The following is a 22,424-nucleotide window of genomic DNA, read 5'->3' on the forward strand; positions in this document are numbered from 1 at the left end:
TTTTGACTTTTGAGATGCATCTTCCAGCATCTAATATATGCAAAGAGTATACCAATATACAAATAAGTACATATATGTTAGCCATTGATCTAATAAATTCATGTAAAATCAGGCATATATAGTTCCAACACTTACTCTTGATGTAAATTAACATCTTTGGGTTTACAGTAGTTGGGCGTTGTATTTGTTGGAAAATTTGTTGAGGGTACTGTTGATGATAGAAAACAGAAACTTGTTGCTTCAAGGCGTGATATCACTTTCCTTAAGACAAGATTCGCCCCCACTAGTAGTGTGCAAAGGGGATCCGCGAATTGCCTCCAAGATACAATGAAGCCTAGTAGAGAAGCCCTACTAATGTTTGATGACGCGTAGCACTAGCGGAATCAAACCCGAAATGCCCTTCCGAAATTTCAAGCCTTAGATAAATCTCTAGATTCTGTTTCTGCAGAAAAACAGTATCTAGAACAGTAAACAAAATAAAAACAGCATGTAGAAATACTTGGGAATTTTTGTAGGAGTGTAGAAGAGAGTGTAAAGTCTGTCAGAATTGCCAATTCGATTTCTATTTGAAATGACTGAAGTTTGCACATTTTTATAGACCATCTGGTGTCTTTTCAGTGTGAAAAACACCTCTACAACGCACCAATAAAGCGCCACTATGCGCCCTATAGCCCATTGCCCACGCCGCGAGCGTGCGAACGGTGCGTTGCACCGTCCCGCGGGTCCAACCATGGGTTCAACCCAATGTGCAATCAACAAGAGTTAGAAAAGGTAGTGCTTTATAAGCCCTTCTCTTTCTTTTCTCTCATCCGGTACGGGACTATCTTTTCAACTACACTTCTACATCCTTTTGTAAAAGCAAATATTTACAAGAAAACATTTTTTTTTTCCCAAATGCTTTTGATAAAACATTTTCCAAAACACTAAAACATGTAATATACATGATTTTGAAAATGCAAAATCACTAACAGCATTTCCATCGGATATTATTGCCTTCAAAAAAATTCTTGCAGTCTAGTCGGGAATCTCAGACTAGGATTTTCTAAGCCATTTCAAATGCTCCCCATGTAGTTGAAGATTTGATTTTACATTGATAGTGTTTATACATCTCTGATGTTGTATTATATGCCGGTCTTAATTAGACCGGTTGTTGTGAAGTCAATCGAATACCAACGGCTGGAAGTTGTTTGCCAATGATGGGACCTACTACTGCTTTCACATAAAAGAAAACAGAGGGTTGGCCTTTTTCAAACTGCAATCTCACCCAAGGTTTAAAATTTCGGTTTCGGTACTGGTTTCGGACCTTGAAATTTCGAAATTTCGGTCGAAATCTGGTACCAAACCCGAAACAAATATTTTATTCAATATTAAATTTCGGTGAAATATTAAATTAATATTAAAAAAAAAAGATTTTTTGGGTCAAATTTTGGAAAAACTGAAATTTCGGTCGAAATAAATGACCGTTTCAGTTTTTACCTATTTCGAATTTCGGTCGACATTTAAAACCATGATCTCACCATCAATCAAAAGGCCCAGTTTCTATTTCAGGCAGGTAGATGCCATTGGCAAGTGCGAGCATTGGGATTAAGTTCTTAGTAGAATATTCTTTTGACCAAGTGCAATTGTTGCCGTGTGGTGCTTTCTCCTCTTCTGCTTCAAAGTGGATTAGAACTCTTGCAAGTAAGACACCCACATTTTTGTGTTCTGCTTTCCACTCTTGTGCTTCAGAGTGAATGAGAACTCTTGCAAGACGGATGTGCATGTCTTGGATTCAACTTGTGCTGACCGTTGATGTAGTTAAAGGCCTCATTATTTGAAAAGATTATGAATTCTCTTTGCACTAGGGAGTGCTGCTAGAGTTTGTATGATGGCATAAAATTCTATATCACAGAGTATCGTTAGTGAACATCATTGAGCTTTTAGTAAAGTAGCAAATGACCTTCTTTCTTGGCCAAGAGTAACCCAATGCCTATATGAGAGGCTCAGCAATCGAGCTAAAATAACTTGGTCCATTGAAATAGGGTCATATGATGCCTTTTTGCTTGATGTCTTTAAAGCTAAGTAATGCCTCCTTGGTCCATTGAAATAATTAAATGTTTTAAGCAATTGTGATGGGTGCAAGTGTGCAACCAATCGACCAGAGCCTTACCTTTCTAGAGTCCATTTTGACGTCTCTGCCTGAAATCATGTAGCATAGAAAAGTGATGCTCATGGTAAAGAAGCAACAATAGAGGGAAAAGCAAATGCTGGAAGAAATAAGAAAAATCATGTCATTTCAACTCCTCAAATCACTCATCATTGGAGAGGCCAATTCAACAGCCAACTATCTCTCAAAAAAGGTTAGCGGGGTGGATGTTCCCCCTTTTATCACCCTCCCTTCTTTCTAGATATTGTACCCCATGGCAGAAATGGGGATGTGTCATGTGTACACTCGGTTGTAAATTAATGTCCTGTTGAAATTTGACTTGGCCTTACGGGTCCCGTCAAAACTGGGCCGGGCCTGGTGGATCCGTGGGTGCCCGTAAAAACCCAAATGAATGAGATTTTATATGGTGTAAGCCCTTATTTTTCTGAAAGTGCTGTACGGACCATATCATAGGATGATCTAAACCGTCCATGTGATGGAACACAATGTAAGTAGGTTGTGCCTCAAAAATCATTACCGTAGGATGATCCTAGCCCTCCAATCTATAGAGGTTTCCATAAATAATAATATGCAATTCCTCCATAGAATCAGAGGGCTAGGATCATCCTATGGTAATGATTTTCTGGGCACAACCTATTTACGTTATGGCCCATCACATGAACTGTTTGGATCATCCTATTATAGTGTAGGACTAAAAACTGCAAAAAAAAAAAAAAAAAAAAACACCAGGTGACCCACCCGGCCCGCACGGGGTGGGGTCCAGGTTCACCAAATTGTGATCCGTAAAACCCCGGCACGTACCACCCGGACCTGTACAGATTAGGTGAAACCTGGCCCGGCTCACCCGTTTGCCAGGTCTAGCCAAGATATGGTCAGGCCCAACGGGCCTAAAGGACTGTGTGGACGGATGTTTATAGCCAATCACATCCGGGGAAAGCGAAAAGCTGATGATGTCACCAATCGGAAGGCGTCTTTTTCTGTTTTTCCTGCGAGACAGGTCTCTTTTTTCATTTCAGCAGTCGGACGCAACCGCCCAAGAAAAACAAATTTTCAGCTCAGAATCGTCTCTTCCGTGAAACAATTAGATTCGTCCTGATTTGTTCTCTTCGTGGGCCCCGCTTCCACATAATCACTCTATTGTTCCATCCGAAGCGGGCCCCACTTAGATCTCCCTTATTGGTCACGTGAGAACGCATCTCGCTCCACCACGTGAGCCGCCAGCCGTCCCAATGTGGGTCCCACCGACACTTGTCAAAAGCTAACAACATCTTTATTCGGTTTCCGACAAGCACCTGAATCTATGCTCCTTTAGCTTCAATCCCAACCGTTGATTAAAAGCCCGAAACGGAATCTTCGCTGAAGATCTGACGGTCGATATCCCTTGCACTACGTTACCAAAGTACCCTTGCTTTTAACCATCGAAATCAACGAAGCGAGAGTCATATGATGAAAATAAATTACTTCCCGAAAATTTATTAAATGGGGGCAATTTGGTCTTTTTATTTCTCTTTACCCTTCTCTTGACCATTCACAGTAGTACTGCAAATTTCTACGTCGGATTTTATAAAAAAGGAGGGGGTAAAATCGTCATTTGAAAATGATTATCCTAGATTTTATATGGTGTAAGCCCGTACAGTGTATTTTTAAAAAAAGCACGGTATGGCTTAAAGCATAGGATGATCCAAACCGTCCATTTGATGGGTCACAACGTAAATAGGTTGTGCCCAAAAACTCATTTCCATATATGTAGCCCTCCAATCCATAAATTATGGAAACCACTAAAGATCGGAGGGTTGGGATCATCCCATGGGAATAATTTTTTATGCGTGACCCATCAAATGAACAGCTTGGATCATCCTCCTCTGGTGTAAGCCATACCGTACTTTTTTATTAGCCTATTCCCGAATCTAAGGTCAAAATCTATTCCGGAAGCAAACGTGTCGTCTTCATCCAAAAAAAAAGGGAAATGATATATTCACTCCCTTTCTTCCCTGGGCTACCCACTGCTAGTGTCAAAAAGTAGTCATAAGTATAACTCATAACTCAGAGCTCATAAATACACTGAAGGGGGTGTCCCGAGGAAGATTTTACGGTTTTACTAGCTCCAGGAAGATGCGTTTGGCATTATTCGACTTTCAGAAATAGAAAAGGGTATTTGAGTCATTATAGATCTTGTTTTATAAAAAGAAAGATCCAAAACCTGTCTACATTTCGGTTTTCGAGCGAGGAAAAACCTCGAGACCGGATTTCTCTCTCTCTCTCTCTCTCTCTCTCTCTCTCTCTTTATGTGAGCTGAATTTCAGTAATCCGAATTTTTCATTCGGTTTTACATGAATTCGAGCTTTCTCTTAGAAAGCTAGGGTTTCTTGGTTGCTAAAACCAGGTATGAAGCTTTTAATCCTTATTCCTGTTTTGTCGATTCACTGTGAAAGATAATCTAGGGTTTGAGAAATGAATTTCTTGTTTAAACCCCTGGAAGGTAATCTAGGGTTTACGATAATCTAGATTTCATATTTTCTGTTTGCTTGGAGCGTTTGAGTAGAAATCTAGTTTATAGGATGGGTTATTTTTGTTTTGGATGTTATTTTGATAGAAAACTTGGTTTTCTTGTACTTTCCGTCATGGGTTTGTCTCTAGCTAATAGAAGATTAATGTTGATAATGCTTCAGGAGTTTATTTTTTAGAGCTGTGAATGCGTAGGCTTTAAAAAGGCTTCTCTTTGAACTTCTATTTTGTACTTAAAAATGGCATTTTTATCTTCATTTTTTTTCATCTATTGTTCTTTTAATCCAAATCTGCTTACAGTATTTTCTGTGATTTATTTAGTGAATCTGATACTCGTGTTGTTGTGTAAAGATATGCATATAGCCTATAATTATTCAAGGTACCCACTGTTTTTATAGGTTAATTGGTCTTTGAGGAAAGCTATACTTAAGGGCGCCCTTTCAAGATTCTTGTCGCAAGGGCGCCCCATTGAATCCATGTCAGTTAATTTTGCATTTCCAATGGTCCTGGATTTTTGCAACCGAACCCTCAGGTTTAGGATTTCTCTTGGTCTTTTGTCAAAAACATGGATGAATTGGATACCTACTTGTGACATGAAAAATGAGAACCCCTTTAGAGATATATCTATGTACTTTTTATTTTGCTGAACTTGATCAAGCATTACCATGACAACAACATATCTATCCTGCAGCCTGGGCACTTGGTTGTATCGTTGATGTTTCTCCTCTCTTTGTTCTTTTGTTGCAAGTAATTGCTAGAAGCTTACGGGTACCCAAATTTTAAAGCAGGGATGAGTGAAAGAAAGACAAAGGAAGCCATAGACTTGCACCTTCATTTGAATACCTTTAAAAATCAGATCTCATAATCTTTCTAATGATGAAAAACTTGATCTAGTTCTCAACCATTTTGAGTTGAGTCGAGCTTGAGTTATCATCAAATCTGAATAGGGTTTTCAGCTTGTGGAAGTTTTTAGTTGTTTTGGCTCTGATTTTCTCCAACACGTAAAAGAGGTTCATCAAGAGGTGTTAGGAAGATCAAGTAATAAGAATTATAAGACGGACGACAATCAGCATTGGAGACCATTGCTTCCGCATTGGAGACCATTGCTTCCGCATTGGAGATCTAGTGATGGTGTTCCTTCGATGAGAGTGATTCCCCTTCCCAAGAACATTTGCTCGCCAATCCCGATTTCGACGGCATTCCTTGTCGGCGAGTTTTTTCTTCTTCTCTCGAATGAAGGGCATTCTAGTTTCCTCTCAAATCAAGCGGAAAAGGAACGTAAATTGGTTGGAATCATTCACCAACATTCTCGGTTTTGAAAATTGTTTTTAATGTTGTTTTTCCGTTGGTGTGAACCAGTTTCTGTTTTCACTACCATTTCTTTTGTTGCCAGAAATTGACCCTCTGGTCGCTCCTGTCATCGTCTCTCTCCGGTTGTTGTTTGCAAGCAGCTGTATCCACCGTAAGTGTGAAATCCAGCCCTTTTGGAGATCTTACCGTCGCATTTTCAGTGTCTTCCATCACACCTGACAGACCTACTCACTTTTGGCAACCTCCTCCTCGACCCCATCCTATCCAGCCAGAATCGAAGTTGGCTTGTTGTTTTCTGAACGAGAACCAAAACCTCGTGAGTCCATGTTCGTTCAGGACTTGAGGAACGTGGTGATAGTGATACCACCATAAGGGCATTTTGGTTTGGTAGCCTGCGAGTCACCTGCAACCAGTGATCATCAGAGGCTGCCTATTTGGGCAGCCTTATACTTTCCCATGACACCCAAATGACAGCCAAACACCCTATGGAAAGTAAAATTTATTTTACTTAATGCTACTTTACTTTAGTTTCCGTCTATTGTACTTCTACTTTTGCATCTAAATGGGCACTAAAGAATAACCTGGCTTTGTTTCCAGTCAGATTTCAAGGTAAACATGCTGGATGACGTCATGTCTGAGAGGGTATTACAAGGCTTTGAACTTGCTTTTTGATTCATAAGGTTATGATTTATTGCAGTTTGATTGTATGTCTGGGCAAGTTATTTTATGATGAATGATCTATTTGGGATGTTTGTCTTTGCCATCTTGTTGGATATTTCTTTGTCTCCTGTTTATTTCTTTGCGTGCTAATTTTCCCGTAGTTTCTCATCATAATAACAAATGTGACAAACATTGATATTGTCATGTTACTTTTGTGGAAACTCTCAAATCAGTTTTAGTGAAGGAGTTCTACTGTTTTTTCTTTGTTTCATGTAGAATGACGACTGAGAGTCCAATGAGAGTGGTGGATAGCAGTAGAGCCAGAGAGTGGCCTTCATCTAAGGACCCCACAACATTTACATCATCGTCAAGTAATATGGCAGCGCAGGAGTTAGGTTTCCTTTTGAGGGGCCATAGGCTTCCTGGAAATGGAAGGGACGTGGTCCCTGGTCGGAGTGGAAGTGCACCACCAAGCATGGAAGGTTCATTTGCCGCTATTGGGAACCTTATTGGTCAACAGAACTCTAGTCTGGCAGAGAGCTTGGTGAACTTTAACAATGCGATTGAAAATTACGCGTCTGAAGAGCAACTCCGTTCCGATCCGGCCTACTTAGCATACTACTGGTCTAATGTTAATTTGAATCCAAGGCTTCCTCCACCCCTTGTCTCACAGGAGAACCGGCGTCTAGCTCACCATATTGGCGGTTTTGGGGATAATCGAAGGTTGACTTCTTTTGATGACAGTAGTAGTGGTTCTTTTTATTTACCTCGAGCTGCCCTCTCTACTCATAAAGAGGAGCCCGAGGATGAGAGATCACCTAGACAGGCTTCTGGTGATTGGGCAGATTCCAGTGTTGGGTTTCTGGCAGGACAGTTCACAACGTCATTGACAGGTCGTCACAAAAGTCTGGTGGATTTGATACAGGCAAGGAACTTAATCTTGGGATAATTGTGTATGAATTGTAATGTTGTACTTATCACATGTGAAAACTGTTGTGTTCTAATACATTCATTCCCTTATTATAAACTGGTGTTATTTTCTATGGTCCACATTGTTTTTTGTCTTACATTACATATGAGTTTGGCTTGCTAGTGCTTTAAAATAGATTATCTCTTTCTATTCTTCTAGTCTGTAAATATCATTCCTATGTTGTATGATTGTTTCAAATCTGCCAGGAAGACTTTCCACGCACTCCATCTCCTGTATATAACCAGTCTCGCTCATCAAGTCATGGAGCAACAGAGGTAGCAAGTGAACAAGATCCCCATGTCAACACTTCACTTGATTCTTCCATCAATGTGGCTAAAATACAGGAGTCAAACACGGCAACCGTGGGCATTCGTTCAAGTACACCCACTCTGGGTGTGCATGTCATTGGATTGGTATCAAATAGTGATCCTTCTGCGGGCCCTGTTCCAGGCTCATCATCTTCTGACACAACAGAAAGTTCACATCCTGGCCTACAAGGGGAATCAATCAGTGGGGACGCTCATTTGGATGACGATGTCTTAAATAGTGGTGTGAGTGGGTCAGATATTAGTAGCATTGAATCTGAAATGAAAGCTTTTAGTATATCAAACCTGCCCAATACAGAGGGTCGTAGAAATCAACAAGAGCGACAACATGCTCAACATAGCAATTTGCAACGGTACCAATTGTATCCACAAGGAGGCACCATTTCTGAAGTTCAGGGTCCCCATTCTCCGATGATTTCTCAAGGAATGCACCATTCCTATAATGGTATGGATCACTTTTCTTATGCTCACCCCAAGTTTTCTTCAGTTGAGGTGCAGCCAACCCCCCCTTTGTATGCAACTGCCGCTGCTTATATGGCTTCGGGAAATCCTTTCTACCCAAATTTGCAGCCTTCAAGCGTTTTTGCTCCCCAGTATAGTATAGGTGGATACGCTCTGAATGCTGCACTTATGCCTCCATTTTTAACTGGTTATCCTTCTCATAGTGCTATTCCCATGGCTTTCGATAATACTGCGGGTCCAGGCTTTAATGCTCACTCTGCAGGTGGGCCCACTGGGGGAAATATTGCACCCGGATCCGATTTGCAACACCTGTACAATTTTTATGGGCAGTTTGGGTTAGCACTGCAGCCTTCTTTCACCGATCCTCTTTATATGCCCTACTTTCAGCATCCTTCTGAGGATGCATACAATGCCACAGGACAATATGATCCATTGGCATCTAGTGTAGGTTTTATAGGAAACCAGGATACTTTTGATCCACAGAAAGGGCCTCCCCTGGCTGCATATACAGCTGACCAGAAGTCCCAGTATCCGAGAAGTCGAGCTCTAAGCATTCCAAGCCCTAGAAAAGTGGGGATCGCCAGTCCAAATTCATACGGAAGTCCCCCAAATTTAGGTGTTCTGATGCAATACCCAACCTCTCCTCTTGCGAGTCCGGTTCTACCCGGCTCGCTTATGTCTGGGATGAGCTTTTCAGGAAGGAAAATTGAGAATTTGAGGTTTCCAGTGGGCACCAATAGAGATGTAGGAGCATATTCTGGATGGCAAGGACAAAGAGGAACAGAAAAATTTGATGACTCAAAACCATATTCTTTTCTTGAGGAGTTGAAATCCAGCAAAACTCGCAGATTTGAGCTGTCTGATATTGCGGGGCGTATTGTTGAGTTCAGGCAAGCTTCTAGATAAATTCTTTTGATTTCATATCCATAAAATCATATATTTGTAGCATTGTTTCCCATGCAAAAAAATAAAAAATAAAATAATTGTTTGTGCATTTTTGGTATCAGCGCTGACCAACATGGGAGTCGGTTTATTCAGCAAAAGCTGGAAAATTGTAGTGATGAAGAGAAGGCATCTGTTTTTGAAGAAGTTCTCCCCCATGCTCCAACATTGATGACTGATGTGTTTGGAAATTATGTTATTCAAAAGGTGCAGTTTTCCATCATTTATCTATGCTTTACCCAACCAGGTTTGGATTATATACGTTGTTTATTGAATGAATTAAAATGTTTGGATAATTGTTTTCGCTATCTTGGTTCAATTCTACATAAGGAAGGAGAGATTGAAGAGGATCTTAACCATAGAATAAGAGCAGGTTGGTTGAAGTGGAAGCTTGCCTCAGGAGTTCTGTGCGACCATAAAATCCCTCTCAAGTTGAAGGGAAAGTTTTTTAAGACAGCTGTGAGGCCAGCCATGCTGTACGGCTCATAATGTTGGGCCACCAAGAAGCAGCATGTGCATAAGATGAGTGTAGCGGAGATGTGAATGCTTAGATGGATGTGCGGCCACACAAGGCTAGATATAATTAAAAATGAAGACATTCGTAAAAAGGTTGGGGTGGCTCCAATTGAGGAGAAGATGAGAGAGCACCGCGTAAGATAGTTTGGACATATTCAACGTAGGCCTTTGGATGCTCCGGTGAGAAGAGGCGACTCGTGCCAAATTGATGGAGTAAAAAGAGGTAGGGGCAGACCGAAAACAACTCGGGTAGTAACATTGAGGAAAGACTTGATAGCTAGGAATATAACAGAGAACATGACCTTGGATAGGATAGAATGGAAGAAAATGATCCACGTAGAAGAACCCAACAAGAACCAGGATTAGAGCCAGGTAGATTCCTTTTACCCTCTTTATGAATTTTTTCTAAAGAATTCATATAGCCGACCCCAACTAGTTTGGGACAAGGGCTTTGTTGAGTTGAGTTGAGTTGAGTTGTATTCCTGATCTCCATTTTCTTGATTTTCCATCTTCTATCTATGCTTTTCCCGATCAGGTTTGGATTTTATACATTGTTTATTGAATGATGTAAAATGTTTGGATAAACTGCTTCTGTATTCCCGCAGTTCTTTGAGCATGGAAGCCCTGGGCAAAGGAAAGAACTTGCTAATCAGCTTGCTGGCCATATTTTGCCTTTGAGCCTTCAGATGTATGGGTGCCGAGTAATTCAGAAGGTATTATAACTTTATGTTGTAAATCTCTTCACATCTTTTCTAAATTGTGTCATATAATTTTTAATCTGTATAAAAGCAAATGCCATTAGAAATTCTGGTTTTATGGTTTCCCAATTGATTAAGTACTTCAAGATGATTAGCTAGATGAATAATCATAACAAAAATGCCTTTAGGAATTCTGGTTTTATGGTTTCCCAAATGATTAAATACTTCAAGATGATTAGCTTAGATGAATAATCATAACAAGTCACTTATAGTGCACCTGCAAAATGCACAATTGACTAGACCTTTCAAGATTTACTTAGTTGCTCTTCATTTCCTGGATGGAAAAATTACCTTAAAATTTTTTTGGACGAGATAAAAGTGATCTTATTACTAGAACATCTTCACCTAGTAGAAAACAACCGTCTCTCTAAAATGCAGTCCCAGAAGTTTTTCAGAGATTATCTGTGCTGCCCTTTAGTTCTTTTGAAAGCCTCACAATCCCTGTTTTTTTGTTGGCGATTGACTTATTTAATAGTTTTCCTTTAAGACTACAAACCTAACTTTATCTAATAGGAATTTTGTTATCTGTTTTCTGTTCGTTTTTCCCTACTTATATGCATTTTTCATAAATAGTCACGGATCCAAAATCTTTTAGCCTTTATAGTATTTTGCTCATATGCTATAGGTCTTTTATGATACCGTATTGTATATCTTAGGATGTATCTGTGTTGCTGTGAATCCTGAAGAGCAATTATTGTCAGTTCTGGTTGTGGGCCTCTACTTAAACAAGGCATATATATAATTTTCCTTGTGTGTGTGTGTGTGTGTGTGTGTGTGTGTGTTTATATAATTTGCTTCACCGGTTATTATGTTATGTAACACTTGATTCCCTATTGAAATGTCACACTGATTATTATTATATTTTCTACCAATCAAAATATGGGTAACAAATTTGTCTGATTCTCATTCAGTGAATTTGGTGCAGGCGCTTGAAGTTATTGAGCTTGATCAGAAAACTCAGCTTGTCCTTGAACTTGATGGGCATGTTATGCAATGTGTACGTGATCAAAATGGAAACCATGTTATACAGAAATGCATTGAATGTGTGCCAACAGAGAAAATTGACTTTATCATCTCTTCTTTACGTGGTCAAGTAGCATCACTCTCCACTCATCCTTATGGTTGTCGTGTTATCCAGGTAAAGTAAGGGGATCGGAAACAGTTGTGAGGGCTCCACTTATTGTTTTGTCTATTCTAATCCCGCACATCTGATTTCTTCTCTTTATCTCCCTCTATCGCCCTTATATTTATTTATTTATTCATTTATTTTGTGTGGATATGTGTGACAGAGAGTTTTGGAGCATTGCAATGATGAGAAGCACAGTCAGTGCATCGTGGAGGAGATCTTGCAATCAGCTTGTTCTCTAGCTCAAGACCAGTATGGCAATTATGTTACTCAGGTGACACCTTGTATACCTATTATTCACTGTGTTGTTTGTTTGCCCTTTCCTTTTGGTGACTTACATATCCTTTTGGAATGTTTTTATTTTATTTTATTTGTGAAATCCTTGTTAAGTTCAGTGATATAGGAAGTTTAAAATCGTGGGCGAAGACATGAACTTACCCAGTGGATTTGTTGGATTTAGTTTTTGTGTGATGACATTTAGAGAATCTACTTCCATCGTAGGAGGTTCTTCCATATTTGCCAACTTGATCCCTACAACATTGCTTGAGCTTCAACTTAGATTGAATTTTTAAAGCCTATTGGTCATGGAAACATTAATTAACTTCCTCTCTAAGATCTCATAAGCGTTCCCTGCTACTGGTAAAATCAAATGGCCCAATTTGCTGCCATCGAAGTTTTTGCTTCATGGATCCAAGGTTTTACAATTTGGTTTCGGTTTTGATTGGTGTGAAAATGGAAACAGTTAGGTTTTGCTTCGAAATTTCGGTGGAAATCTTGTAAAAACTATGCAAACATAGTGAAACATATGCAAATGATGGATACTTAAGATGAAACATCAGTAAGTGCTAGAATAAGCATAAATACATTCTAAAAAAATCACATAGGAAAAAAAAAAAACCCACCCAGAATGATTTAATAACAAAAAAAGCTAGTGTCATTTGTTGTTGCACATGTCTGATAATTCAGTGCGTATCACATTTCACGTGTAATTCTTGTAAATATTTATACATGATACATACGCTACATTTCACATGCAATTCATATAAATATAATTACGGGTATAGTATACCAATAATACACATGGTTTTGATTTCCCTATGCATTTCAATTTCGGCATGTGTTTCGATGGGGATGGAATCGGAAACATTTCGGTCTTTTCTTGTTGATTTTGGCGGAAATTGAAAACTATGCATGGATCCATCAAGAGTGAAGACTATGGAATCACCTCCTCTTCGTGTCTCTAATCCACATTTAGCCACCTTCAGACTTCATTGTCCCCAGAGCGCAAACAATACTAAAATCCTATACCTGCCTTACTTATGGCTATCTTCAATCAATCTTTTTCCTCCCCAAGAAATCATTAGCCTTTAAATCACCTCATTCTTGTTCCTAACCTACTTTCAGCAACCTTTGATCAACCCTTTGATGGTGTGCATTAGCTTTGTGATAGTTGAAATTATTGTTAAAGATCTTTCCATTTATATTTTGGAATAAGGTGAATCTTCCTAACCTACTTTCAGCGACCTTTGATCAAACTTCATGCTTCCCAAAGTCAAAGAAACGACTGACCTTTTGATGACATGCAGTAACTTTGAGATAGTTGAAATTATTGTTAAAGATCCATTCTTGTTTTGGATGTTGTTGCAAGAGAGAATTGGCTGTGGGAGTTTTTGACACCGGGTTTTGTATGTCATGTTATTCATGGCGTCATTGTTTTCAACTGTGCTTGTGCATTTCTCTGTACTCAAATCTCAGTTTTGGGATTGATTGGTGTTACTCGAGTTGTCAAGTCATGATTGTTTACTATGATTGTTTTTTCCTCTTCTTTTACTGAAAGAATCATTCTCAGAGTGTCCCTTTGAGACCTTTGAGTCTTCAAAACTCCTACATCTTTGCCCTTGTTTATTTTTATCCTTACCTCCAAGGCGTTGATGTGTTTGTTGGGATGAGAAATATCAATCTCCAGATGCAATTGCTTAGCTTGTTGAAGAATTGGTGATAGGTAGCAACCATGATGTGTTATCTTTTTCATAGTTTTGTGGAAATAGCTGAACTTCCTCATTCTTCTTGTCCCAAGGGTTTCAGATCACATGTTTGTGGGATGTCCTTCAATCTAGCATCACTAGGTGGTAGAGACATAAAAATGACCTTTTTTTTTTCTCGTCCATCCGATGATCTTGGTGGAATTAGTGAACAATAATGCTGGTTATTCTTATTCAAAATTCTTTTTGTCTTGGACTAGATATGCATGATAACATGCTATTAGGCATTTTTTCGCAACTACTTTCATCTGGTAATTAAAAGGGTTCATTATAAGTGAAGCCATTTTATAATTATTCCTGCATCATTTTTTTGGGGGAAATGTATGCATCCAACTGGTAACCTCTGTCACAAGGCATTGTTTTATTGGCAAGAATATATTAATAAAAAGAACAGGCGACAGGGCTGGTCAACCCAAAGGATACAAGGAAAATACAAGAAAAGAAAAAGAAAAAGAAATACAACTACAGAAACAGCTCAAGGAGGCAAGAAATCAAACCACAACAATGATTGCCTATCTACTCCTTCCCTAGCTAGACGATCTACCACACTATTAGCCGATCTCCTTGCATGATTGAAAGAGATAGAGGATCCTTTTTTTTTTTTTTTTTTGGTAGGTAAGCTGGGGTTGGGCGGACCCCGACCAGATATATTAAAAAAGAAAAAGATTACATTCTAGCATATTCAACTCCTGATGCATCGGAGAGGATTGCATCATTAAAGGGGGAGGGGGGGGGGGATCTAAGGTTGGGGAGGATCGATACACCCTTACATTGATAATCGAATTTGGAGAGAATATCTGCAGCTTTGTTTGCCTCTCTCCATGAGTGAGATATATCCCAAGAGTTAAAATGCTGAAGGATCGAGGTGATTGAATCCATAGTCCCTAAGCTCCTCCACGGACATTTTTGGATGCCTTTAGCAACACGCACAACATGAACGGAATCAAATTCAATCCATATATGTCTGGTGTTGAGCACCGTGGCCAGTTTTACTCCATGAAGAACGGCCTCAATTTCTAGCTCGTGAATGGCAGCAGGTGGGATACAAAGAGAGTAGCATCCCAGGGGATCCCCTGTACTGTTTCGTATAATGCCCCCCACGGATCCTCCATCGGAGCTTAGAGACGCATCACAATTCAGCTTCTGATGGAGCCCATCCGGCGGAATCCATCTGCAGAATTTGGTGGGCTTTTGTTTATGAAAAAGAGGGAGGTTAAAATGTGATGCGATCTTGGTCGCAAGATCACTCGAACTATCTTGAAGCTTCAGGTGCAGCACTTTGATACGCGTGGACAGAAGAATGCTACTGAGAATATCTTGCTTGTGGGAGGCCTTACCTTCAAACACTCTTTGGTTTCTTTCAAGCCAAATAAAGTAGATGGTAACAGAGAATGCAATTTTTGCAGGATCCCTCTATTCTATCCAAGATTTCGTAACAAAAGGGAGCGAACCTCCAAGGAGGGACCAAAGATTGCCTATCTACTCCTTCCCTAGCTAGACGATCTGTTATAAGGCATTGTTTGGTACCTCTTTTCATTGTTTTTAATAAATTTTGCTTCATATTGCTTTTAAAAATACCTGATTTTGTTTTTCTTTCCAAACCAAATGTCCTGCCTTCCTAGTGGGCCTTTAGTCCTGATATTTGAATGGACTCATACATTCAATTTGTTTACTGGATGTCAATTCTAATATGATTAAACTGATTGCAGCATGTTTTAGAGCGAGGAAAACAACATGAAAGAAGCCAAATTATTAGGAAACTGGCTGGGCAAATTGTACAGATGAGTCAGCATAAATTTGCATCCAATGTTATTGAGAAATGTTTGGAGCATGGTGATGCTGCAGAACGAGAATTTTTGATTGAGGAAATTGTCGGACAAACAGAAGGAAACGATAACTTGCTGGTACGTTGTAACCAAAAGTATTGATTGCTTTTGAATAGAACATTTACTTGTTTATTATTCTTCCGGTGCTCTTAAAGATTGATACTTGGTTCTATTCTCTTTTTATTCAGTAATTGCAAGTTACTCTCAGTTGTCCTTCGCAATGTGAGAAAATACTAATGTAATTTATGGAATGTAGGTTCTCTTTCCCATTATGTAGTCTTAGTCCTAAATGGAAGTTTGATGTGGGCCGACTGAGAAAGAAATGTGCTTTTGAATTTAGAATCATGTGTCCTAATTTGATTACTTTTAAATAGTTTCTCATTGGTATTTCGATGGTTGTGAAATATACGTCGTGGTAAGAGAGGGGTTGGGGGTTGAGAAAAGTCAATGCTTGGATGTTTAAGGATATTCCTAAGGCTGTTCCGATACTATTACATATGCATGTAGTCAGCCCTGTTGACAAATTCAGATCCGGATTTACTTGCTTCCGGCCTCAGTTGATTCAACTTGGGATTCTCTTAGTTGATTTGGGCAACTTGTGTTTTTCTTAGTTTGTTGACTGTTGAAAAATAAATGTTGCTTTGATTTCTTTTTTTGAACTATACAATTAAATGGTTGCTACAAAAATATTTTTTATAAAGGAAAACTAGTGTTTATAAATGTTATTAACTAGACCGGCATAACTTTTTATAATTTAGAAAATATGCTGAATGGATATATTTATGCCTATATAGATGTATGTGTGTATTAATCTTTATGTGTCAAAATTGTAAGCATGGTTTTAAATTTCGACCGAATTTCGGATTTCACTCAGCACCGAAACCGAAATCGGCAATACCCGAAACCTTACTTTAATTCGACTGAAATTTCGAATTTCGGTTGAAATTTCGTTTTCTTGGTCCGACATTTAAGGAATTTCACCAAAAAATCCGGACTTTATTCATTATTTAATATTTCGGCTGAAATTTCAGTTTCGGTGAGGAGCGAAACGCATTCCGAAACCAAAATTTGAAACCATGATTGTAAGTATATCAGAAGTTCGATCACTTGTAGGCGTAGCATATTTCATGTGTAGATGGGTAGCTAAAATTAACCAGGCAGTCAGAGTACCAGTAACAAATCTGTGATTTCTGTGTGTGTTCTTAAAATTTGTAGATGGACAGCTGGTCTGTAGAATTCATTGAAGCCCGTAATGAATCTGTTTTTTTAATGTTAAATAGGCTTTATGAAGAGAAAAGAAAAGATACCAGCTACAGAGATGGTAAAAAAAAACTAAAAAATAACAGTAAAATAACAAAAGTCAGAGAAGATGTCAATGTGAATTGGAATATTAATTTCAGGAGAAACTTCTTCAACAGATAACTGGATAGGGTGGCAAATTTGATGGCAACACTTGATGGAGTCAATATCGAAAGGTCAGGGGAAGACAAAAGGGTTTGGATCTGGGGCTATTCTGGGACTTTCGACGTCAAATCATTCTACCACAGGACTGTTTCGAACTCTGCTGCCTCTTGCGTAGCCAGAGTTTGGAGCGTAAACCACAGATCTTTCATGCTTATACAGAAGCAAATCAAGTTCTAGACTCTTTGACCAATTATGCATGCGAAAGTAAAAGTAACAAAGTTTTTAGATATTGGAAGGACTCTTTGGCCAATTATGTCTGAAAGTAAATGTAATAAATTTTTTAGATATTGAAAGGATCTGCCGCTAGGGTTACTATTAAATGTGATGCTTTGGGAATTCCTAGTATTCATTGTCAGTAGTTTTTTTCTTAGATTTGGAGGTAAGGTGGTATGTCCCCCCCCCACTTGTACTCTTTACATATTAATAAAATTTAAGGCACACGCGCCTGAGTTCTTAGATAAATTCCGGGCTTAAAAAAAAACATGTTTTGTACTCGTCTCTCTAGACAATATTAGACGTTTATGTTGTATATACATTTGTAGAATAGGCATTTAGTTTCTCTAGACAATATTAGATGTTTATGTTGTATGTACATGGATAGAATAGGCATTTTATATTCCATTATAAATATGTTTTCCCTGAAGGGGTTTTCTGTAATTTATTGCTATCTCAGTTAGGTTGTAGATGACAGGAGGCCAGCAGAATGCTCACTTTCGTCCTTTTTATCCAAGATGTGGGATTTATCTGTCTTTCTCCTCTCTTCCATTTCTGTCTCCTGTTTGTCTGTCTTAGGTATATTTACCTATGAAAACAGTTATCCTGACCTATGTCACAAATATCTCCGACATTTTCAAAATATAGCAATTTTATCATGACATTTAGATAAAACAACAAAATCCCGAAATAATCCCCTAGAATTTAAAATTATAACTATATTTTCATTTACTGTGATATATCACTATATTATTTATTTTATATTTTTTTAATTATATATATTTTTTATATGTTTCTAAAGAAACTTTTATCATTTCTCCTTATATCAACCTCAAAAAAATTAATATATCCCAAAATTTTCCCTTGCTGAGAAATTCCCGAGAACGATATTTGTGACTTAGATCCAAAACCAATACTAAGTTGTTTCTCCACCATACAAACCTGTGGCAGGGATCTTGTGCCTTTTCATTTTCTAATAATAACAATAGTACTTGGCTTATTTTTGTTCTATCCTATCTTATGTTGTACCTGCCTTGCCACTTTTCTTCCTGAGAAGTATCATATGGTTCATTTTCTTTTAGCTTCTAGTTAAGTCTCATTTGACTTGCTGTTAAATTTGGGCACATTTTCCTGTACCTATCTCACTAGATCTTATGTTGCATCCATTGGTTAGAATTAACCATTGATTATGTACAATAATTTTTTTGCATCGTCCTAATCCAACTTAGTGAACTTGGAGCATCCAATGTCAACATACAAGAAGCTTTAGTTTTATCCCCTTTACCAGTACAATTTTGACTATTATTTTTTCTTTAGATGTGGAGATCATGTTGAGGTAATTGTAACTGCTTTAGAAAGGTAACATGGAATTGGACAATAGATCATGCTTTGCCTTAAACCTTGATGGCTACTTATTATGCTAACCTGCGTCATAAGTTTTAGCTGTTTAACTTTTCATAGGTTAGTTTCAACTCATTGACCGCTCCAAAAAAAAAAAGTTCATTTTGGACTTGCAGTTTATACTTGTTAAAAACGTTCTGTTCTTGTTCTGATTCCATATTTTCATTGTTGAGTATACATGGGTTGATAAAGCTGTTGTTTTTATTCTGTGAATTTAAAATTAACTGTGGATACAGTGTTGTATAATGTGCTTCATTGGAACTTGTTTTCTGTGAATTTAATTCCCGTCTGGTGTTTATATTCTAGACAATGATGAAGGACCAGTTTGCAAATTATGTGGTCCAGAAGATTCTTGAAACATGTACTGATAAGCAACGTGAAATATTGCTTAATCGCATAAGAGTTCACCTGCACGCATTAAAGAAATACACATATGGGAAGCATATTGTTGCCCGGGTTGAACAACTATCTGATGAAGGTGTGTACCTGCTCTGTTCTTGTGAAATTTATTGTCATTCTTCGACGTCTTGACAAAAGTTTTAAATTTCAGTTTCCGCTTCGGTTTCAGCTGAAATTTCGGCCGAAATCATGTAAAAAATAGGATAATGATTTCATTTTTTTTTATTTTGAGCTAAATGTCTAAAATTTCGGTATAAATTTCATCGATTTTTTGTGTCAATTTAAGCTATTTCAGTGGAAATTTTGTAAAAATGGCAATGGCTAGAAACGATATTTGAACTTAAATTTCGGCAACATTTCGGCAAAATTTCGGAATTTCAGTTAAATTTTGCTGAAATCTTGTAAAGAAACGACTTTATGTAAATTTCGTTTTGTTCGTGGCCGAAACCGAAATATTTCAGCCACTTCATTTCGTTTTGGCCGAAATTTAAAACCATGTATATAGTTGCTATTATATCTTTTTGCATGTTGCTATTAAACGTTAGCTACCAATTGATAAATACACACATAATATACTAACCATGTTTTTGTTTCCATTGTCGTTTGTTTCTTTCCAAGAAAAATTGTTATTTTTTAACTTTTTATATGGTAAATTTTTACTGGAATATTTCCTATAGTGGATTTTTTATACCACATGGATAGCATGGGTGGGGCCCATCATTTTACACCATGAATATGTGCATGCTGTGTTGGATGTGAATATGCCCCATGACTGTCACATCACCTTCAAGTTCAACTAGTTGTCTTTTTAATGGCATTTTTTGTATGCAACATATTCTGGCTGATTGTTACCATAACTGTCACTCCTTTGTTACAATTACAAAACAAAGAGAGTATGGATGTTGAGCGTATCCATGTCGCATCAGTGCATATCAAATAGCATCCAAATAAGTGTTTGTTTCTGTATGGTTCTTTTCCTATGTGGCAATTTTTAGCTGATTGTTACCATATCCCAATCCTTGAATTGTTCCATTTTTTTGAATTGTTCCGTTTGATACAGAAATCAGCGCTTCAGAATCATAATAGAAAAGGCGTTTCTCAGGACCCGCCAATATCATTTCATTGGGTGAAAACATCGCATGAAACACCCACTGGCTCTTTCATCTCACATCGGAAAATCACAGCTCTGAGAAGCAATTTCCTCCCTAATCGTATTTCTTTGAAGAGGCTATCTAGTGCCTGGAAAATTTGCAGGTCATGCCTCTTCTGTAAGTAGTTCTACTTATACTGTAAAGTTAGTTTGTATGTATTATATGTTTTTCTTGAAATTGTATGTTACATATGTATATAACTTGAGTAGTGTAGATTGCATTGTAATAAAAACTTGTTTGCAGTAGTGTCCTGAATTTATGTGAGAAAGTAGTAAAGGGGCACTGCCTCAGTCAGAGTGTTGATTTCTTTAACACCTGTTGATGAAATCGAAGTTCAATAGCAACTAAATGTGCCCACCCATCACCACTATGAACCCAATTTTTTGACAATGTGAGCCATTCAAATCACAGTTCCTTAAGAGTGGATGGACTGTTTTTAACTGACCCATTAGCCCTCATTTTTTTTTCTGAGTCACAGTACACCTTAGAGTGCCTTGTATTTTGCTTCTTGTATTTGAAAGAACATTATTGGCCCCATTGTGTGTTTGGCACACAATTATGCAAACGAGTCTGTTGATGTGATTTTCTATGTTATACATGCTTCCCCTGAATTTTTATTTTATTTTCCAAGCTAGAATGTCTCGTGGCCGTTGATCTGATTTTCCATCCAGCACACTAGAGTTCTCCATGTCTGGTAGCTCATTAGATCAACGGTCTTAAATCACTGAACAGATCTGCTACATATACAGCAGGCCTGCCAGAGAGTGTTTCATTACAATTCTACAATCGACAATCCCTTCCGTCCTTAAAGTTGCCCCCATATTCGACAAGGGTATCCTATAAATTTCTATCCTTTCCGATCATCTGAACCTTTCAATCAATGCTGCTTTCTTTAATTGGAGGATTCATATCCCTTGTTTATATCATGGCGCTTTTAGTGACCATTTCTTTCCCCTTCAATGTGCAGGAAGTGCTTGTAAATTATTGCATTTGACTTCTAACTCCATGTTGAATTTGGTTTCTGGATTTTTGCAACTCGGGTTGGGTTTTCCAATACCCTACAAGAGAACTTTCCTCGGGTCGGGTTGGTTTTTTTTTTTTTTTTTTGAAAGGAAACCGTTTCATATGTTACTCTTGTACTACTTGCAAAAGACATCAAAGCCGCTCGTGTCCTAATTTCATATTTGCTTGAAACCGCACTCTAGGAGACCTTAATCTTTTCCTGATGCCTAAACTTTTCTTCTATTTCTCCTCTCGAGTAGGGTGCAACTCGGGTCAGGTTGTGCTCAACCTGAAACTCTAATTTGCCAAACTGAATGCGACCCAACCCGAATATTATTCTCCAGAACCCAAACTGATTTCCCAATTCGGGCTGGGTCGGGTTGACCTGGCTATTGGAATATCTTGCTGTTAATCACGGAGTGGTAATTGCAAAAGAAGAATTATTGTTTTTTGGATTTTTCAACAAACAAACTTTGATTTTTGGGAATTTTCAAATTTTGGTTGGGTTGGGTTGCCTGATTCCCAAACCCGAATTCTCTTGTGGTTCCTAATTGCCAACCTGAACCCGACTCAAACTTTGAGAAGTCCAACCCGCCGAAAATTCGGGTTGAACCCAACGCTAGTTGCACCCCTACTCTCAAGAATTCTCATCACCGGTGAGTCATTTGAAAGAGGCTATTTGGATAGCAGTTTTTTTTTTGTTGACAAATGATATGGAGCCCGAAAATGATTGTGTCAGGATTAGATTAAGTCAATTTGAGCAGGGTAGGTTCTTTCACCTTCTTCATGAAAATTTTCTAAATGATTTATTAGCCAACCCCAACTAGTTTGGGACAAAGGCTTAGTTGAGTTGATGGATTAGACTAAAGTCAATTTGAGCAGGGTAAATTCTTTCACCTTCATGAAATTTTTCTAAAGGATTCATTAGCCAACCCCAGCTAGTTTGGGACAAAGGCTTAGTTGAGTTGACAAATGACATGAAATCTGCTAAGGCCGTGTCTGGCAGTTAGGATTTTTTTTCCATGATAAATCGGTGTCTTCAAGTGATAAGAGATGGGTAGGGCAGTAGAAGGAGAGAGTTTTGAGAGGGAACAAAGAAAAAAGACGATCCGATATTGAGTAGAGTTTTTTGTTTCCTGATTTTTTGTCACTTCCAAATTCCCTTCATTTGGAGACACTAGTTTCATGTTTTTTGTTTGCAGAT

The 22,424-nt window shown here is 38.3% G+C and overlaps 1 protein-coding gene across 2 annotated transcripts; it reads left to right on the plus strand.

The window, feature by feature from the left end:
• The first annotated feature begins 4,345 nt into the window (after positions 1-4,345).
• Positions 4,346-20,463, plus strand: LOC143849478 (pumilio homolog 5-like). Of its 2 annotated transcripts, XM_077358495.1 has the most exons (11): positions 4,346-4,529; positions 6,560-6,642; positions 6,899-7,547; positions 7,799-9,270; positions 9,388-9,529; positions 10,444-10,551; positions 11,522-11,734; positions 11,886-11,996; positions 15,474-15,668; positions 18,975-19,146; positions 20,128-20,463. In XM_077358495.1, the coding sequence occupies exons 3-11, from the start codon at positions 6,900-6,902 to the stop codon at positions 20,148-20,150; spliced, it is 3,084 nt and encodes a 1,027-aa protein (XP_077214610.1). In that variant the 5' UTR covers positions 4,346-4,529; positions 6,560-6,642; position 6,899; the 3' UTR covers positions 20,151-20,463. The 2 variants fall into 2 exon arrangements, with proteins under 2 accessions (XP_077214610.1, XP_077214609.1); XM_077358494.1 differs by lacking the exon at positions 6,560-6,642.
• Positions 20,464-22,424: the final 1,961 nt, after the last annotated feature.

The sequence above is a fragment of the Tasmannia lanceolata genome, unplaced genomic scaffold (assembly GCF_043159265.1).
Source record: "Tasmannia lanceolata isolate RefF3 unplaced genomic scaffold, GAP_Taslan_0.1 ptg000018l, whole genome shotgun sequence".
NCBI lineage: Eukaryota > Viridiplantae > Streptophyta > Magnoliopsida > Canellales > Winteraceae > Tasmannia > Tasmannia lanceolata.

Excerpts from the sequence above, each read along its gene's own strand:
- LOC143849478 (XM_077358495.1), top strand. The coding sequence starts at position 6,900 with ATGACGACTGAGAGTCCAATGAGAGTGGTGGATAGCAGTAGAGCCAGA. Across the intron at positions 7,548-7,798 it reads GTCTGGTGGATTTGATACAG|GAAGACTTTCCACGCACTCC; the intron begins GCAAGGAACTTA and ends CAAATCTGCCAG. Across the intron at positions 9,271-9,387 it reads GGGCGTATTGTTGAGTTCAG|CGCTGACCAACATGGGAGTC; the intron begins GCAAGCTTCTAG and ends TTTTGGTATCAG.